We start from the raw sequence: 20440 nt of genomic DNA on the forward strand, positions 1-20440 counted from the left end.
CTTTTGGGCACTTACTGAAGGCCAGTCTGTGAGTCCTTCAGCAGAACAGAAGGCTAGATGTGAGTCTAGTCACCATGGAAACATGTGGCTTCCCTCCACCAGAGTTAAGATCTCCTCACTGAACCTTTAAGGAAAACATGGTGGATGGGAGACAGAGATGGTAAACCTTTTAGAGCTTTCAATGATACAAACAGTCTGACGTGGCTCTCAGTGCCATAGATTTGCCCCCATTGGTCTAGTTTTTTTGGGGGGGGGGGTACCGGGGATTGAACTCGGGTCCTTCCACTTGCAAGGCAGCCGTCGGAACCACTAAGCTAAATCCCCGGCCCTGGTCTAGATTTTTAACAAGCTGCTCTGAGAGCAGATATGAGCTACTAGACTATCAACACCTATTTTTATCAGTTCTCAACCCAGCAGGGCTGTTGTCCCAATTTTGTCAGGGAAAGAAAAGGTGACAGTGCCCCAAGGGAATACCAGGCAATGCTAAGAGTGGAACTTCCAGAAGTTTCCTCCAGCCTGTTCACACTCGGCCCTTCTCCTGGACTCTGGCCAGGCTGGGCAACCTCCAGCCTCCCACAGACACCAGCTCAAACAGCCCGGGATTCCTACATTCTTTGTTATTTTGTTTTTCACTTTTGGAATCCATAGCTCCCTCTTGCTGCTACAGTTTCTCCAAGTTGACTTTGGGTCAAGAATTAGGAGTCCTAAGTCACCATCTTGACATAAACCCAAAGTTCTGCATGACCCTGAGAATATCTTACCCTCTTTTCCTGGGCCTTGCCGCTCACATCTGCCTCTGTCTGGGCTCGAGAGGACTTCATGGCGACCCCCGCCCCCAGAACAAGCTGTCCCCCCCCACCCCCGGCCCAAGCCGGAAGTCCCAGCCCTGCTCAGCTCAGCCAGCTACACAGTTCCCACTGGCCCTGCCCCACCTCTTTGCTCCCAGGACAACCAGATTTCTCATTTAAAGTGGATCACCAGAGCTCGGTGGGTAGGGGGAGTCTGTTCTCTCCCTCCGGGCTGGGTGGCTTTTAGCCTTTGTTACCACACCTGTCAAAGGGTACCCAATATGGAGAGAAGTCCTCTGTGCAGTGATGACCAACCTGAGGGCTGACCGTGACAAGGACCCATTGTTGTACACCAAGGCCTCAGGTTTGCCCCCTCACACGACCTGCCTGTTCCCCCTTTTCCTCAGTCTGGGCCCCAGAGGGGGGTGCAGCTGGTCGGTGAAAATGGCAGCAGCCTGATGCAATTCCTCACACGCTGCCCTGGACCTCTGCCCCCTGCTGGGCCCCACATAGCATCCAGCCCCTCCCCCTCTGACCCTCCCAGGGGAGATGTCAGCCCAAGCCCCAGCTGGTGAGCAACCTGATGCCCCTTCCAAAGGCACTGCCACCCCTTTGCATGTACTGCCCCCAGGACACCTGAGCCATCTGACATTCTGAGTTCATCTTGCCTGCACTGCCCAGCATGGGTCAGATGGAGCCTGACTGCTGCCCCTGAGGCTCTGCAGGGATCACATTCTGAGACTCTGGGGGTGACCTGAGCCTGGTGCCAGCCCCAGGCTGGAGATACCCCAGAAGAGAGTGGTCCATCCCGGAACTTAGGAGCCAGGCTCCCTCTGGGGCAGTGTGCAGAGACCACCAGGAGGGGGCAGACGCCAGGGCCTTGTGACAGTTGCCTTGACCAGATCCAAGAGCCACCAGCCTATGGGGAAAGTGGTGATCCCTGGGGACAGTGCTACCGCCCATGGGGGACAAGGAAGTTTCTGGTTGGGAGCTATGGGGTGGAGGCAGCGTTACTAAAGGGCTTGCAAGTGCGAGGTTCCCATCCCTCCCACTTGGGGACCCCCTGCCTCAGCAGCATCACACTGCCTCCTGGCCTCTCCGCTCCTCCCATCCGGCCTCATAATAATCCACAGATGACGACCCAGACCAGAGAGTCAGTGTCCTTCAAAGGTGATGGAGTGGAAGTGGCCAAGCCAGGATTCTAAGTCCAGGATCAAAGCCTTGTCTGGATGCAGCATCAGCAAGTTTCCCCGGGACAGCCTGGCTAGGGTCCCCACACAACCCGCCTCCACTTCTCCCTCCCAGGGCCACCAGAGAGGGTCCAGGGAGGTTCCCCAAATAGGGGTAAGAGGACCTCAACTCGCCCCATGGAGTAGGCTCATGGGTTCACAGGGCCCATATCATAGAAAAGAATTTCAGGACACACTAGTGAGAGGTACAGGTTTATTAGGGCAAACTTACAAAGCAAGGGAGAATAGGGACTGGAGCAGCTGGAGGGGCTCACTCCCAGGGTGAAGAAGTCCAGCCTGGCCTGCTTGGAAAAGACGGAGGCCAGCTGTTCTGGATTAGCTAAAGTGGGCCGAGACCCAGCTGATTGTTATCAGCTCAGTTCTGGTTTCGCAGCTCTGGAGGAATCCTTATGGCTTTTGGGATGATTCACTTCCCGTGAGATGATTGCTCTTGCTTGGGGCGGGACTTGGGGATGGGAAGGCCTGGGTTCCGGTCATGGTGAAAGGTGACCTCACCCTGGGTGGTCTGGGAGGCTCTGCTCTTCCTGAAATCCAAGGTGGTTGTAGGTTTCCAGGGGTTGCTCCAGGGTGTCTAAACTGGATGTTGTAAATGCTGGCAGTTTGATAGTCCTGCAAACCCTGACGTTTACTCACATCTTTAGTGTCCTCCATCTTGAAGGGGATGAGGTAGGCTAGATAAATGTATGGCTACTTTCACCTCGTCGTGCAGTCAGTGGTCTGATCCAGAGTTGAGAATGAAGGCAGAGAGGCCAAGCTTGGCACTGTAGTTTTCTTGTCTCCTTTACCAGTCTCTTACTTCTATCCTACTTGGCCATCCTCAAAGGGAGCCAGGAGCTGTACGCCTGCTCTAGAGAGGGACACATCCTACACTGCCCTGAAAGAACGAGCCTGGGAAAGAAACCCTTGCAGTTTCTCTGGACATGGAAGCCTCTTGGCTCCTAGCATCTCCTCTCTCTCCCTGACTCAGCCAGAGCCTTCAGGAAGCAGCTTACAGAGCCGCGAATCTGAGGGCCTGGCATCGTGGGACCTGGTAAAACTCGGGTTTGCGCCTGCCTCTAGCTGACTCACTGGGCTGTCCCAAGGCTTAGAAAATGAAACAAGAGGCAAGAAAACAAATGTCCCTCCTGCCATGTTGGGGTGGGGGCCCCTTCTGCATTCAGACAAGGGTGCAAGGCTGAGTAACCTGAGTGGGCCAGAAGTGGCTGGGAGGAAAAACAGTGCTCCTGCAACAACGCTGGAAACAGAGCCTGCTTAGTGTCCTCCTTCCCAGAGGCTGGAACCTGAGACCCTCATTTACCCTATGACTCGGAGAAGCAGAGAGAGAGAAGGAGAAAGAAAGGCCCAGCCTCGTGACTGGGGGAGGCAGGGTAACCACAGAGCACCCCTCCAGCCAGTCTGGTTCAGACCTGACCACACAGGAGAGGCCCGAATTTGATTAGTGTTCTTACTAACAATAGTAAGAACCTCTGCTGTTTACTAAGCACCTGGTATGTGGCAAGAAGGGCTCATGTTCACTCTGACTTGCTGGATAGTCTCATCCCAGGTCACAAGGAGCCACGCCAGGATTGGAACATGAGTCGATCTGGTTCCAGAGCCTGGGATGCTTGCGAAGTGGACAAGACTCACTCCTGCCTTCAAGGGGCTCATCTCAGTGGGGAGATGGGCCCAGGGTAAAGAAAGATAGACCCTAGGTCTTCCGAGCCCAGGGGAGGGAGATGTCTTCAGCTTAGGGGTGGCCCCATCTACCCACTTCTGCTTGTCCATGGAAGCCATGGGCTCTGAGCTCCCCAAGAGAAGGAACATGCCTGGCCTGGTACAATAAAAAGTAGGCAAGGCAGAGACACGAGCACTTACAGGGACCTTAGAGTCACCTAACTTAATCCCTTTACTTCACAGAGAGGAAAGCAGGTCTAGAAGGGTGAAGTGAGCTCCCCAAGACCACCGGCAGGAGGACAAGCAGACTGGAACTAGCCCAGGTCTATACGCTCCCAAGACCCCTCTTTCCATTAGACCCCATATCTTTGTGGTGTGACTTAACCTCCACTAAAAAGGAGGAGCATCCCTTAAGGATGCTGTCTGCTGACTGAGGCTGGCTTCAGGCCTACTCAGCAGCCAAGCTGGGCATAACCCAGGTCACTCTCCAACGCGCAGGCGGGAAACCTGTCCATGGAGTCCTAGATCCCCAGGGTTGATAGCACGTGGAACACTGCACCCGGGCCAGCAGCAGCCAGGTCAGGCTCAACCTGGGGCTGGAGAACTGGGTCGCTACTGGACACTCGAAGGTCTTCAGAGAGCCCTCTCTGCAAAGATCTTGCCCTCCTCCTATCTGACATACCCACCTCCCTGCTCCTGCCCATGGTCCTATGGCAGGCTGCTAGTACAGGTCAGTGTCTGTCTCCAGAACCGCCCAGGAGCATCCCTGCACCAGAATACATCCCTGCATCCCCTGCCCCACACAGCACCATGCACAGGGCCTGGCATGCAGAAGGTGCTCGGCCAACACACACCCCTGGGGACTGGGGGCTGAGTTAGCGCAAGATCCTCAATGGCATGCTGCATCTCCTGGCCCCAGTCTCCAGGCTGTGGGTTTTTCAGAAACACCCAAAATAGGAGACACTACCCTCAGCCATTGTGGCCACAGGAAGAGAATCATGCTGGGTGGCCCCAGGCTGGAGAAGAGCCCTCTGTCCCAAACACCTCGACGTGTCTGGTCCAAGAAGGCAGGCCTTGCTCTACTCAGCAATCACTATGATAATTGCTCTGTTGACCAAACACTCTCCCTCTGCCTGCTCTTTGAATGCTCAGCCACCACCAAGAAGTCCATCCTGCTGGTACCACTCTCGCTTCAGCGGGAGCACACCAACCTGCTAGCAAGCAGCAGCCCCGAAATTGGGCCCATTGCTTTAGACCTGTTTATTGTGTGCCTACTACATACATATTGAGCCCTGTGATGGGTGCAGGGAGGCCTCTGTGAAGCAGACAGAAACCTGGGCCCCAGCTCTGCTCCCACTGTGACTAACCTGAGAGCCACAGTCAAGGTTGTCCTTGGAATTTTCGAAGCCAGGGGGCACCAGTGAAGCAAGATAGGTGATGTGTGGGATGGCCAGGCCCAGGGCATGAACCTCAGCTCTGCCTATGATGACAAGGGTGTGACACTTAGAGAAAGCCACAGAGAACACGAGGGAATGTCACTGTTAGTGAGTGCTGCATAACAAGTCACCCCTAAACTCAGTGACTGACACAATCAACATTTTGTGCTGTTTATAAGTCTGGCTGGCTGGGAGTGGCTTCTCCACAGTGTCCAGTTGGCTGGTGTCTTGGGCAGGTTGTGCCTCCCTGTCATGGCTGCCTGTCCCCTGGGGCCTCTCTCTCCCTGTCACCTCTCCTCAGCAAGGTACCTGGCCTTCTTCAGGTTCCACTGACTTCTAAGAGGGCAAGAGATGCCAGCCCCTAGGTCTGGGTGGCCCACAGTGTCATGTCCAACATGTTCTGCTGGTAAGAGCCAGCCATACAGTCGAGGAGAGGGAAATTGACTCCAGCTTGTGATGGGAGAAGAGGTTAAAGCCACGAGGCAAAGGAAGTGGGGGAGATGCAGACACGCTTAGGGAAGGTGGCACTGCCGTGGAGGCATCTGGAGACACCTTAGACAACTGCAGAGCTGTGCCAGGGCCCAGGGCAAGCTGGCTCTTCTCTTAACCACTACTCCGTGTCACCACTTTGGGCAGAGCCACTCTGAGCCTCAGTTTCCTTCTGTGAAGTGGGGGTTAAATTATGCAGTGTATGGAAAGGGCATAGCCAGGGCCTGGCACATGGTCAGCACTCAGTAAGTCCATGTTGTTTTTGTTGTTGATGATCTAGAGGGGTGATCAGAGCCATCGGCCCCCCTGAGTCAGCCCAGTGAATCTCCCTGGCTTCAGGAGAGGGCTGAGTCTCCAGCTGAAGTCGAGTCTTGGATGTGAATCCTGCTTCTGCCACCAATCAACCCCCGACCAGCCTTGGGCACTGCCCACTCTCCCCACTTGCAGGGGGGCACATCTGTGCCATGTTGCTGTGAGCCTTTCACCAATGGGCAGGGCTCTGAGAAGGATCATTCAGACATAAACCCTCCTTCAGAAGCACTTTCCCTTCAGCCAGATGCTTCAGGAGTGAAATAGCATTGTGGAGGGAAGGGGTGTGGTGAGCCAGGGCCCCTGGAGCTCCTGAACCCCGAAACTCCCATCTCATCTTGCTGCATTCTCTGCACACATGTGTACACCTCACCCCAGCTGAGGGAAAGAAGTGACAGCAAAAATGAGACAATGAGAAATTAATTTGGGGCCAGAAGAAGCGAAAAAGAGAAATGCGGAATGGACAGGCCAAAGTGATGAGGAGTCAGCAAGGGAGAGGGAGGATGTGTCAGCCGCGGACGTGTTCAGAGCTCTCTCAGGAAAAAGAGCAACCAACAATAATGCCTCCCATTCCTGCAGCACTGTATGGCTTGCAAAATTCTGTCACCCATGTGATTTCGTTTGTTTCTCACAGCAGCCCTGTTAGGGGATTCTTGCTTTAGTTCATTTTCTGTTGCTACGAGAAGTTACCTGAGACCAGGTGATTTATAAAGAATGGAAGTTTATTTGGCAGGCAGTTCTGGAGGACAGGAAGTCCAAGAGCATGGCTTGGCATCTGTGCAGCGTCTGGTGAGGGCCTCGTGCTGCATCGTGACATGGCAGAGCAGACAACGTCAGAGATTCCCACACCACCAGTCCTGAGGCCTGGGCTTGGAGACTTTTAAAAACATAAATGATTCTTATGTGCAGCCAGGAGCAGAGAGAGAGAGAGGCAGAGAGAGAGGGAGACTGGGAATCAGAGAGAGTCAGAGACAGCCACAGACACAGGCTGAGACAGAGAAGCTGACATGAGATAAAATGGACATGGTGAGCACAAAAAGCAGAGGAGCAAAACAGGAGAGAAGGAAGACAGAAACGAGGGGAAGTGCACTGTGGGGAAAACGGGGCGGCAGAAAAGTGAGGAAAGGGAAGAACGTGTGAGGGGGAAAGGAAGACGTCAGAGATGCCAAAGCTGCGGCTCCTCCAGGGCGCTGTCTCTTCTCCCACCCGGAAGCCCTGAGCGGGACTCGGCTGAGCACGTCCTCTCCTAGCACCACGGCTCCTCCTCAAGATGCTCTCTGGCTAGCAATTCCCAAAGGGCTTCGTCTCTCCTGCGAGTCTGGGGACTGTCATCCTCCCTGCCAGCCTCCAACCCTGCTCTCCCCCGGCACGCTGGCCGTGGGATGGGCCTGTGTCCCTGCAGCTGTTGTCCCTGCCCGGACTGCACCCAGCAATGGCAGCCGGCAGCTTCCCTCTGCGGGTCCCTCGCCTTAGCCGGCCACGTTTCCTCGGAATGGCTTTGCCATCACCCGTGCGTCCACTTAATGAAGCCACTGTGCAGTGCTCCTCCGGCCGATGAGCCCCTTCACACACTCTTTCTCCCGGTCCTTTCCTCCTTCCAACCCCAGAACCCACCCTCAGCCCCTCAGGTACACCTGACACCCCTGCCCCCTTCCTCCCAGGAAAACCCAGTCCCCGAGGACCCTCCAGTGCGCTCCCCTTGGCCCGCAACTAATGAGTAGGGTCCCTTAGAGGCCCCTTATTTCCCTGCAGCCCCATACAAGTAATTTCACTAAGGAAACTGCACGCTCTGCTGAGCTGAGCTGCCGGAGGCATCAGCCAGCAGGAGCTGACGGTGCTTAATGAGGACTGTGGGCCACCGTGCCTCCTTCTCCCAGCCCTGCTCATCCTTCCTACACAGCCCCTCTGCCTACCCCACCCGGACCCCCCTTCCGGGTGTCACCCTCCCCCTCCGGCCCACAACAGGGGACCTTGCCATCCCTGACAGGAGGTGACTCTGGGCAGTGGCCCGCCGAGTCCCAGTCTGGGAGAAGGAAGCCCGGTTGGAGAATGGGAAGCAAGGCTCTCCTATGCCACCACCTCTCTGAGCCCTGGTGGCTCTGTCTGTGAAGCAGAGCAGGCCTTGCTGGGTGCTCCGGCTGCTGTGAAGACTTAATAAATGAATGCACATAAAGACTGCAGGCCCCTGCAGAATGAACAGTTCTCTACAAATGGCACCTAAAATTACTCTCACTGTTGTTCATTAGGACTGGACTATCGAGCAGTTTGTATGGGGTGGGGTATAAAAAGGAAACCTAAAAATAAAAAGTCACTGAGTTCTACCTGCTCTGTCACAATCCCTCTGATACCATCCCCCCCACCCATTAACTTTATTGGTACATTTTCGGTATAAAATACAGTTACATTTATCATTGGGATCTTGTACCTTTACATGAGTATCTTGGCTCTTATTTTTTCCCCCTTCCTTTGCCCTCCCTTCACCCCCTCCACCCTTCCCTATTCGCAAAGACCTTGTTTCCATTTTTATTCTCTTCTCATATTTTTTCCTTTCCCTTTTTTCCCTTCCCCTACCCCTCACAATTCCCCTGCTCTTTTAGACCTTTTCTTCCTGTTACACAATATCAGTTATACATTTTTTAAATTACAATATTAAGATCTAGGAGACATTACCACAGATTTTACAGAATTTAAAAGGATATAGAAAGCATATTACAAAAATCTTTTTTGAAATAAATTTGACAACTTCTAAGAAGTACCTTGGAAGACAAATTAATGAAATTAACTCTGGAGGAAATATAAAATTTGAATAGCACCTATTAAAGAAAGTATATTCCTAGCTTGAAAACCTACCTATATGACAACAGCAGGCTCATAAACATTTTAACTGATAAATTATATCAAACAATTAAAGCAGAAAAAAGAAGGAACACTTCCCCCCTTCATTTTAGGAACTCAACATTGTGCTAATCCTAAAACTGGATAAAGATAATAAAGAAAAAAGTATAAACATAGATAGAAATTTGTTTAAAAAAACAAACTATTGGAAGTCAGATCTGGCAAGATGCAGAAAGTGGTTTTGTTATAGGGATGGCAGAGTTGGTTCAGCATTGGAAGATCCACCCCCAAAAGTCATCATTTAAACAGAGGAAAGGAAAAAGCCATATGATCCTGTCACTAGTTGGAGAAAAAGTATTGGACTAAATTCTACAGCTGTTCATGGTAAAAGCTATCAGGAGCCTAGAAGTAGAACAGAACCTTCTCAACAGATCAAAGACATGTACTCCATACTTCCAACAAAAACTCCTTCTATGAATGGAGACGATACAATATTTTCTCCCTAAAGTGGGGAACAAGGGCATACATGCCTACTCTTCATCTGTCCATTAGACTTTGAAACATAGGTCTAAACCAAAATAGTCTGGCAATAAAATGATACAACTAGGATAGGATTGGCACAGCAGAAGCAAAATCTTTATATGTAGATGAAATGATCATCTACAGAGAAAATACTAAGAAATCTCTAGGAGCCCCTAGAACTTGTACTTGAATTTAGCAGGATTAGAAAACATAAGGTATATATAAAAATTCAGGTCTGGGCATACTTGCTATAAATGAAGAATTGGATATTGAAATTTAAAAGTTATGTAGGAGTACAAAGGACCTAGAAAAGTTAAAAACAAAAACAAAAACAGTGTTGGAAGACATTTAGTACCTAATTTTAAGACTTCTTCTAAAGCTACAGTAATCAAGGCAGTGTTGGTGTAAGGAAAGACATATAGATCATTGGAATAAAACAGAGAATCTAGAAATAGAACCACACATATATGGGCCACTGAGTTTTGAAAGATTATTTAACATTAGCATTTTATAGAATATAAACTCGATTCAAGAGCCGAGGAAGAGATAGTGTTTTCAGCAAAAGGCACTAGAACACCTGGTATCCGTACACAAAAAATTAACCTCAACCCTTTTTTTCCATACATGAAAATAACTTGAAGGGATCTATGAACCCAAATAAGAAAGCCTAAAAGTATAAAACTTTAAGAAGAAATTATAAGGGGAAATATTTATGAATTCAGGGTAGGCAAGAACTACCTAGGACACAAAACACATGATGTATAAAAGAAAAAAATTGATAAATGAGATTCCATCAAAATTTAGAACTTTAAATGACATCAATAAAAGGAAAGGTGGTCCTTAAACAGACCATATTTACAATTCATATAACCTCTGAGCAGAATATATAAAGAATTCTTAGAGCTCATTAATAGACAACCCAATTAAAATGTAGATGTAAGAAGATGATAGCCAGTATAGCACAAGGAATGGTGTGCAACTCTAGAATCAGAAAAATACTAATCAGTACAATAATAAGATTGAATTATACACTCATTAGGGAGATGAAGTTAAAAGTTTTAAAAGCCTTGTCATGACTTTTTCTTTTTGTTGGATTCTCCCCCTTTGCGTTTAATTTGTCACACCCAATGGATTCATTCTGCTGGGTTTCCTGGGGTTGTGATCCTCATTGTCTTTTCCTAGGGTATTGTCTAAAATTTTTTGGAGTGCCAGTTTGGTATTCATGAAGTTCCTGAGGTGCTCTTTATCATGAAAGTATCTTATTTCTCCATCCATTTTGAAAGATAGTTTTGCAGGGTAGATCAATCTGGGTTGGAGGCTGTTTTCCTTTAGGGCTTGAAATACATCTCTCCAAGCTCTTCTTGCCTTGAGGGTTTGCATTGAGAAGTGTGCTGTGATTCTGATGGGCTTTCCTTTGTATGTGATTTGTTTCTTTTCTCTCACTGCTTGTAGAATTTTGTTCTTCTGTTGGATTTCTGGAATCCTAACTATTATATGCCTATGTGTAGATTTATTTTTGATTAAGGCTAGCTAGAGTCCTATATGCCTCACTTATCTGTATGTCAAGTTCTTTTCCCCTCCTTGGGAAGTTTTCTGCCATCACTTCTGTGAACAGTTTTTTTATGTCATCTGCACTCTCTCCTCCTTCTTCATTGACTCCACTCAGTCTTATGTTATTCTTCTTTGCATCGTCTAGCAGCTGCTGGATTGATTTCTCATGTTCCCTTACAATTTTAAAGCAATTTTTCTTTTCCTCCTCACTAATTGCAATGTTATCTTCTATATGTGAAATTCTATCCTCACATTGGTTCATTCTGCTGCGCAGACTTTTGATGGAGTTTTTAATCTCTTAGAAGTCTGTTTGTATCTGTTTTATGGATTCCATTTGTTTCCTATGTTGGGATTCCATCTTGTTCCTCAGATCCTCTATTTTTTTATCTGTGTCCTCTCTAGATTTATTAATCATGTCTTGCACCATGAGCAAAATCTTTGCTGTTATCTGAGTAATTATTTCTGATTTCATTTTTCCCAGATCCTCTTTTGTTGCCAGTTCAGAGAGTCCAGGTGCTTGAGTATCAGAGTGTTCCATCTCATTTCCCTTTGGGGTTGCTGTAGGTGATCCAGAAGTCTGTTTTTGAGACTTATTTACGTGTCTTCTCATTTCCACGGGAGGGGGTGCTTCTGGCGCCCACACGGCTCACCTTCTCTGCCCTAGGAGCTTGGGATGGCAGCAGGGGAGCTTCCTTCCGGGTTCTGGGACCGGCTGAGCTTCTCTGCCCTAGGAGCCTGGGATAGAGGTGGGGGCTCTGATGCCATCTCTCAATAGTGGGGAACAGCCTCTGAGCCCACGGGTCATTTTGGCTATCCAAAGTCCAGCCCAGAAGGTCACGTGCTGCACCAGTGGCTGTCTCCACCTGGCCTTCCCCTCCTCTCATGCCTGGGCTCCAGGGTGGAGTGGCAGGACCCCTGCCTGGGCCTCCTGTCCTCTTCTGGCTCCAGGGGGGTTGGGGGTATGGTCTCATTTGGGGTTTCTGTCTGGGACACCGCCCCTCCTTCTCTGACGAGCTCTGAGTGCCTTCAGCTCGGCAGACCTGCTAACGCCCTCTCCTGCATGGGCACTGTGTGTGGGTCTGCTGGGACCTCAGTGGCTTGCCTGGTGTGGAGCCAGCGTAGGAGACCAGGCTCCTCCCAGCCCAGGTCTGCCTCTTCCTCCGAGCTGAGCCCTCCCCTCCTGCTGGCAGTCCTTGGCAGGGTGTCCTCAGGCTCCACCCCACTTGGCCCACAGAGTGTAAGACACTTACGTGCCGCACCCCACAGGCTCTTGAGGGGCTCAAGGGACAGCTCAGCAGTGTGCTGCCGGGCGGTGCCTCTGGGAGCTTGCATGTGGCTGGCTGCCTTACAAGATAGCTAATCTGTGAGCTGGTTCTACTTTTCCCTTCCCCTGTCTTGGTTGCTCCAGGAAGGAGGAAGCCTGACTGAGGGCTGGGCTGGTAGGACCTTCAAGGAGCCCTCGGGAGGAGCCTGGCTCTGGCGATTCTTTAGAGAATGGACCACGCATTGTCTCTGCTGGGGTCCTCATGGCCACGTTTAAGGCATTGGGGAAATCTCCTTGGAGCTCCTATTCATCAGTATTATTTAGGGAAGACTCCAAGGTGAGGGTGACTCTGGAAACAGTGAGCGGGGACAAGCTGTGGGCCTGACCCTCATTAACACCAAAGAACTGAAATCTGTCTCCGACATTTACACACCACAGGAAGGGATGATATGGCCTGGAGATCAGAAGGACTGACGAGAGAGCTGGAAGTTCACCGCTCCAATCAGCACACGCCAAAACCCGACTCATAATGCACAGTCCCTGCCGGTGCCCTGGGGCCGCACGCCGCCCACTCACAAGCCTCCCCGACTCTCGGGTCTACAGAGGAGCACGGCATTTGGGAGTCTAGGTCTAAGTTAGGTCTAGGTTCTCCCCCTTGCCATATGGCCTGGGTGCCATCAGTGAGAGAGAAAGGACAACAGCACTCACTGTACAAGGTGGCCATCAGAATGGGAAGTCCAGGTGTGAATCCTTTGTCCCTGGGAGCCCTGGGCCCGTATGAGGGGTCACTCTAGTTGTTGAAGGCTCCTTCTGCTCCCTGTGCCCCCAACTGCTGTTGTCACCCAAGACCACATCTGTGCCTCTTTCCCTAGACATTCCGGTGGCCAGTGGCCAGCAACATTGACAGAAATGAGATGCTGGAGATTCAGATTTTCAACTATAGCAAAGTCTTCAGCAACAAGTAAGTGTGGAGTGGGCTGGGGACTTGCCCTACTCCTTGGGCTACCTCTTTTGGGGCCTTAAAACAGGGGCATGCCACCTAGTCTCCCCTGGATGGACTTCCCAAACCAAAGCCATCTTGGGCTGGTCTTTGCTCCCATCCTCCTCCTTCCTGGTGTGCTCACAGCACCCTGGCCCTCCCCACTGTCATTAGACAAGGGCACTCCATCCTCCTGTCCACCCCTCTGTCCCCAGACCATCGAAGCTTCCTGTCTCTTTCTTTAAGCTCCCCCCAAACCATGCTGGGGGACAGCAACCCATCCAGGCAGCTAAGAGTGGAATGGTGGATTGCACCCTCCACCCCTCCTTGGGGGACCACTTGTCTCACAGACGCTGAGGCAGTTTGGTGCGCTGGTTTCAGAGGCAAGCCTGATCTCAGGTCCCCAGGTGGCTCATCTCCTCTGTGACCCTGGGAGGATTATGTGACCTCTCTGAGTTCAATATCCTCATATGAGAAAGAGATAAGCATTTGCCTCTAAAGGCAGCTGTGAGAATTTGATCAGACAGATTCATTATTCACTCAACAAACGTTTACTGAGTGCTTTCAGGGTGTCAAGCTGGAGTGAGAGCTGCCTGCCTTCATGCCTTTTGGTCTGTGAATGAAATGTACACACCACATCAGTGTTATCACTACAAGACATTCAAAGTAGTTTCCATCCTTCTCTCTCAGTGACAAGCAGGATGCAGAAGGATTTGAACAATCTAGGATAGTAGTTAATTTAAGAAACGTAAAGTCTCGTCTTGACTTGCTCTTAGGAAAGCTGGAGCGGGTCAAGGCTGAACTACAGTGTGTCTGAAGGGGCGTGGAGGTATTAGCTTATTCATTCGTTCACTCATTCATTCATTTGCCCATCCATTCACCCTCCATCCATTCATCTATTCACATCCATCTACACATCCATCCATCCATCCATCCACTCTTCCAGACACTCATCAGACATCTGCTGAGCAAATATTCTCTACCAGAGAGACACTGTGCTCATCACAGAAGTGCTACAGTGAGGGATTAAGGTCCAGTCCCTGTCCCCAAGAAGGTTTTCTGCCCCGAGAAGAGGAAAGGGAAGCATGTGCCTTGAGGCCCAGGGTGCTTTGCTGGAAAATAGAGCTCTCTGTCCTGGGCAATGTCCCAGGAGGTTGTGAGCCCCCTGCCACTGGGTGGGGTGAGCCAGGGTAGAGGGGATTTCTGAGTCAGGAAGGGCTGCAAGGAGTGTTTGATTCCATGGGATTTCTTGAGAGCCCTCAAATCTCTATGAGCTTGGGGTGTGGGCACTTCAGGCCCGCTGGCAGGGCACAGGGAAGACGGTAAGGGTACAAGGGACTTTCCTTTGCCTCGCAGGGTCCCTGTCATTCAGGCAGCTCCCTCTGGCACTCACAGGAAGGGCTGGTGAGACGCTCCCCGCCGGGGGTGCCCAAAATGAAGCACGGCCTTCCCTGGGTGAGCTAGGAAGATGGAGAAACAGAAACAGGAGAAGGGCCCATGGGATATGGAGAAGGAGGCAGGGCTAGTAGCCAGGAAGGGTGCCCAAGAACCCCAGCAAGGCTGGTCCCTAGATGTCAGAGCACCCATGAGCCTTGGAGCTCAGCCAGTACACTCCTCACTGCGCAGGAGGGGAAACTGAGTCTCAGAAGGTCCACAAAGGTCACATGCATAGATACGGATGAGCTGGAGCTAGGATGCTCGTCTTCCACTTCCTCCTCCTAAACACCTCTGACTCCCAGCAACCAGAGTATTCAGCAGTGACAGAGAAGATGGAGGGTCTGCAAGGGATTATTAAACCATTAACCGTGGAAGCTGCTAGAACCACCCCAGATGCCAAAAAGCCTTGAACACATCGAAACTCCTGCTATAGCCTGATCAGAAGTACTTGGGAGGGTCACTATTGCACAGTGACTATGCTGCAAGTTAAGGCTCCAATTCAGTATTCTTAAATGCCAGGAAGCAGGGAGCAAGAGGGGCAGTGTGGTTCCTATCCTAACTCTACCTGCTATGCCCTCCCCGGCCTTCCTGCTCCCACTCAAGAGAAGGCAGGAAACCTCACAAGGAGGGCCCAGGCCTGGTGAGAGAGGGTCCTCGGAAACCTAGAGAAGGTCCAGGACACTCATCCGGACGTGCCTGCCCCAACACAGCCCCATTCTGACAGGTGCCACCTGGGGGGCTCAGTTGTCTCCACCTTGGAATCGGGGTTCTCTTCCCCAGAACCCAAGAAAAGGTCAACCCGGCACCCACCCATGGATCCTCGGAGCTGCTGGGAGACACAGACATGATGGGGAGGAGGGAACGTCACAGGCCAGGACCAGGAAGCCCTGTCTGTTCAGCCCCACCTGGAACCAGGGCCTCCTTCAAGGAAACTCAGGCTTCCTGTGAGGATGAGATGTAGGGCTTGGAGGATCTTGTGCAACTTTCTCTGCCTGTCTCGGACCTTAAGGGGCAAAGGGCTGGCCCTGGCTCTGAGGATGCCAGGGCTCTAAATAATTCAGGAGCCAGGAGGGCAGTGGAGGCCTGGCCGAGCTCAGGGCACCTGACACCAGCTCCCAGGGGAATGCAATGAATTATTGACAGGATTCTGGTGCCCAGTTGCCGCTCTATTGTGGTCAGTCTGTGGGCCCATCTGCACCCAGGCCTCCTCCCCAGGGGTAACTACCTGAGAGTCCTAACTGCCAGGCTGCCCGGCCCCTCTACAGGGGCCCCCAGTAAGGAGTGTCTGCTTTACGGTGGGTGACCTGAATGAGCCACACAACAGACATCGTCAAAGGACAGAGGGTTAGTTAGCCCTCACCGCTTTCACCTAACAGCCTGGGGGAAACTGAGGCCCAGGAAGGCCCTTGTCCAGGTTCAGGTCAGGCCCTGAGTCAGGTCTTCATCCCAGACCTCCTAACACCCAGGCCAGTGTTTCCTGACACCAAAAGAATCGCCTCACTTCCAGGGAAATAAGCCATCTGAGCCCACCCTTCTTCCACATCCGGGTACCACGCCCCCGCTCCTGGGCAGCTCCTCCATGCTGACCCCACTGCAGCGAGACCTGCTGTGTCTGTAGCCAGGGTACACAAAGGGCGGCAGGGGCTGGCAGAGTCACTGTGGGTGACCACAAAGACCAGAGTCAGGAGCCTCCCCTCTCCTCGTTGCTCGGCTCCTGCCCAGTGGAGGGGCTGGGGGAGCCTGCTGGCTGGAAGCAGCACAAGAGCCTTTGTTTGGAAGCTGTTTTCATAGCAAGTACCCTGGCTTTGCTTACATGATACCTAACAGTCCTCGGGAAAAGAGCAAAGTTTTGTAAAAGTGGTTTTCTTTACACTTCAAGTAAGGCTGAGATAATATCAATGGTCCCATTTCAAAGAATATTATTTACTAGTTTTACTTGAGGGTGAAGGGTGAGGGACATTAGGAATTAGAAGCCCCAGACCACCTCTTGGAGGTGTGCTAAGTTGAATCCTTTGAAGGTGACTCCTAGGGTACCAGCCTGCCCTCCAGGCCGAGGACAGCCCTAGCTCTGTGAGGTGGTGCTGATCTGGGAGGTGGGAGGCAGCCAGGATCTGTCCACGCCTCCAGACCTACAGCGAGCGCTCTGCAACTCTGGGGAGCCAAGAGCTCACAGCAGGAGAGAGCTTTCCCTCAGGCTTCGCCCCACACCTGGAGAAGAAGGTGGCAGCGCCCCCTTTAGGAAAAGAAAAAAAGCTCAGAGAGGTGGAAGCAACAACCATAAGCACAGCTGCCTGGGTGCATTCACATCTGACTCCAGAGCCCGTCTCTTTCTACTGTCTACACTGCCTTCCTTCCGCGATGGCCATGCAGTACTCGTGTGCACAAGGCTTGGACCAGGGTGTGAGGAGCAGAAGATTTGCCAGGAGGCCACCCCCGCCCACTGTGTGATGAAAGCAGTGAGGCTGGACCGGCAGCAGGAGCTCATGGGGTAGCAAAGTACCTGTTCCCATCACGGTGTGTCCAGCAGAGCCCCGGAGACTTGGCCGGGAGGCCGTTTCAAAGGCTGATGCTGGACATGCTGACCTTGCAGGTCCCTCCGAGCCTAAGGGCTGAGACTCAGGCAAGGGAAGCAGGAAGGGCCCAGAGGCTTCCATGAGTACCTGCGGGGGAGTAGCTCCCTCCTGCCCCCTGGGGGTGTCTTGCCGCACTGCCTCACCTCTGCTGATCCTGGGGACCTTCCCTTACTGTTCTTGGGCATCTAAGGATAGGGATGGGAACCTGGGTTCCGGTGCTCAGCAGGTGGAGTGGAATGACAGGGGCCTGAAGTGCCAGTTGGCAATGGGCTAAGGAAGGATAAAGATCCTCAAACTCACCCCAAGCAGCATCGTCTGCACCACTGAGCTCAGGAACTCCACCTGAGCATGACCTTGGCCCTGGAGGGAGCGGTCACACCATGGAAATCAGCAAAAACTACAGATCGGGTGTTAAGCATTGGCCTGCACATCCATGAGGTGGGGAGAAGGTGACAAGCCCTCCCCTGGATCAGGCCATGCATCCTTTCGTGCCATCCTCTGCTGCCCCAGGGCCTGTGGGATGCAGACACTAAGAGCTCTAACCAAGCCCAACACACCTCCAGCTCCATAAAGACAAAGTTGAGACGGAGCTGCTCTACGCCCTGCCACATTTCCCCAGCAGAAAGACCAGCTTGGGACGGGGAGGGGGGTTTCCACAGGGCTGGTCTGAGGAGAGCCCAGGGGTCCGGTTAGGCTTTAGAGGGAGGAGTCCACCCTTGGAAACATGGGGAGGCAACGCACAGAGCCCTGAGCTCGGTGGGAAGCATTTCAGATTTATCCAGTGCGTCCGTTCCCCCGCTTCCTCTTCACATTAACAGCAGGATTTCTTTTTAGTTGTTTTCTATATTTTCTTTTATTTTAAAAATCTTTGTGTTAGTACATGTTTGCAATCCAAATGAATATATTCGTCACTGGGGTAGTGGTACCTATACACATAGCATCTTGACCCTCCAGAGCCCAGAGGTCTCCTCCCCTTCTCCTGTCTCCCCCATTCCCAAGATCCCTTTCCTGTCTGGACAGAGGCTCCCTCTGCATGGTACACAGCCCTCAGCATGGTGTATACACAGCCAGCCTGAGTCAGCTCTCAGCTGGTGCCCCCCACACTCAGATGGGCTGGTAAGGAGCTGAGTCTCCTCCCCTTTTTGCCCCACCCCTCTTCCCCAGCAGCAGCATGGACCCCTTCCTCAGGACCCCTGCAGCTCAGACTCGCTGTGTGTGCCAGGAAGCCTTGGGGTGTGAGTGCTTTAATCCACCCAAGTGGAAGTCCCAGGTGAATTCATCACCCCCTTACCCTGCTTTCTCCCAGAACAACAGCCTCTGGACACAGGGAGCAATGGGGCTCAAGGCAGCATTCGTTGGGCACTCACATGCTCGTTAGTTCAGCCGTCAGATAAGGAGGTTGCTAATGCACTGCAGTGTCAGCGGCTGGACACAAAACCCCAGTCTTCCAGAGGGAGGAGCGCAGCACAGAGACACCAGGCATGCGGTGACAGAGCCTCTAGGGCTTGGGCGTGTGCTAAGGGTCTGCCAGGGACCTGGACAGAACATCTCAGCGGAGCAGGGGTTATGAGCTCGGCCTAGGAGAAAATCAGAGATTGCTTAGGTACATTGCTCAGGGGGAAGGTACCTTGCTACTAAGTGTCACAGATGGGTCTCAAACTCCATTTTTCTGCCAGGGACACTGTGCTCCTGGCCCAACGGTGTCCTGCCAGCCCTCACTGCACAGCAGGAATAGGGGATTCTGTAGTCACAGGGGTCTTTGCCTTCGAGGAGCTCACAAGTTGCAGATGTGGAATGAAAGACCAAGCGATGTGCGAGAAAGTGGAGGCCTCCGTAATGGTTAGGGAGGTTGGAAGGGAGGAGCGGCTTAGGTACCCAGGAACCTGTCCTTTCCTAGCAGCCCCTACAGGACAAGAAGCTGCTCTGCCGGGGTTCCACTGGAGTCTCCTTCCATATGCCTGGACGTCACCCCACAGTGCTACTGCCCCTCAGAGCTCTTCTGGGGAAACAGACCTCACACCTACAACCTTACACACACTGTAGAAGGTTGTATGCCTCATGGACATGCTGTCCTGGCCAGCTCCTCCTCTCTAGGCCTAGCTCATGGGCCACCGTGTCCAGCCCCAGCCTACGGCCTGTGTAAGTCCACTAGTCTGTTCCCCAGCCAGTCGTGGCCCTTGGCATGGTGGACTCGCTCCACACTCTGGCCTCTTCTGAAACCGCCACGCGTCCCCCCGCCCCCTGCCATTTGCAGGTTAATCGGGACCTTCCGCATGGTGCTGCAGAAGGTGGTCGAGGAGAACCACGTGGAGGTGACCGACACGCTGATTGACGACAACAATGCTGTCATCAAGGTGAGGGTGCCCAGAGAGCCCTTGGAGTTTCCCACCCTGGGGTCACTGGGTGCTGGCCTCACTCCATGTCCCTGCCACACAGAGTGGTCTGGGGAGTGTTCCCGGTGAACCGCCGCCAAAGCAAGGCGGGAGGAGGAAACTTCGTCTGACGGCCCAGGCCAGGGTCCGTGTGTCATGACAGGGTCTGCTGTCCCAAAGTAGACACCCCAGCCCCTTGCTGCAGTGACAGTGCTGGGGAAGACACAGGGTGGGAGGCCATCCCTTCTCCATCACCGGGGCTTCCCTTGGCACCCAGTCGGAAACCACTAAGGAGCTTTAATCATCATCCCAAGGCCAGGCAGAGCCCTGCTGGCCCTTCCAGCATGGCCTCCACTCTGCACACCTGACTTGGCTCATAAGATCAGATGTCCTGGGGAGACAGGGACCTCATTCCTGCTCCGTTTGCCCCCCACCCCCGCCCCAGCATGGGCGCTGGGGACACAGAGAGGATCCCTAACAAAGGAAGGCGGTTTTGCCTGGATGCGCAGCCCCCAGGCCCCGCTCTGCTCCTCTGTCCCCTCGAACTCCTTCCCAGCTGCACAGGGGCAGTAAGCACAGTGGTGAGGGAGCCTCGAGAAGAAATCTTGACTAGGCCACCCTCTAACACTGTGACTCCACAAGCTATGTATCATTTGAAAAGGGAGCAAAACTATGGCACGCATCTCGGGGACTGTTCTGAGAATTAAGTGAGTCTACAGAAGGTGCTTGCAATGGTTAAGCACGCAGTGAGTGCTCAATAAATATATAAAATAGTACTCTTAGCTATCGCTTCCTGACGTTGGTTTATCCATGTGTAAAGTGGGGCTGTACCGTGGTCCCCCCACCAAGGTCCTGTGTACTTCCGGGCAGAAAGTGCAGTTTCAGGGCCACAGTGTGTGGGGTCTTCTCAGAGGAGTGCTCAGCATCAGACTGAATTTCCCCCCGAGTCTTGGCATCTCAAGACGCTTCCTGTGAGAACAAG

The 20440-nt window shown here is 52.3% G+C and overlaps 1 protein-coding gene across 10 annotated transcripts in view; it reads left to right on the forward strand.

The window, feature by feature from the left end:
- Otof (otoferlin) overlaps nucleotides 1–20440 on the forward strand; it is a 90646-nt gene that overhangs the window by 23963 nt on the left and 46243 nt on the right. For all 10 annotated transcript variants that reach the window (XM_087216573.1, XM_087216575.1, XM_087216576.1 and 7 more), the window contains exons 3-4: nucleotides 12970–13058; nucleotides 19341–19440. In XM_087216573.1, coding sequence (XP_087072699.1) covers nucleotides 12970–13058; nucleotides 19341–19440 — 189 coding nt within the window. The remainder of the gene's footprint in view (nucleotides 1–12969; nucleotides 13059–19340; nucleotides 19441–20440) is intronic.

Source organism: Heterocephalus glaber, unplaced genomic scaffold, assembly GCF_053883595.1.
Source record: "Heterocephalus glaber isolate CG9 unplaced genomic scaffold, H.glaber_assembly_v1.0 deba00001457, whole genome shotgun sequence".
NCBI classification, from domain to species: Eukaryota; Metazoa; Chordata; class Mammalia; order Rodentia; family Bathyergidae; genus Heterocephalus; species Heterocephalus glaber.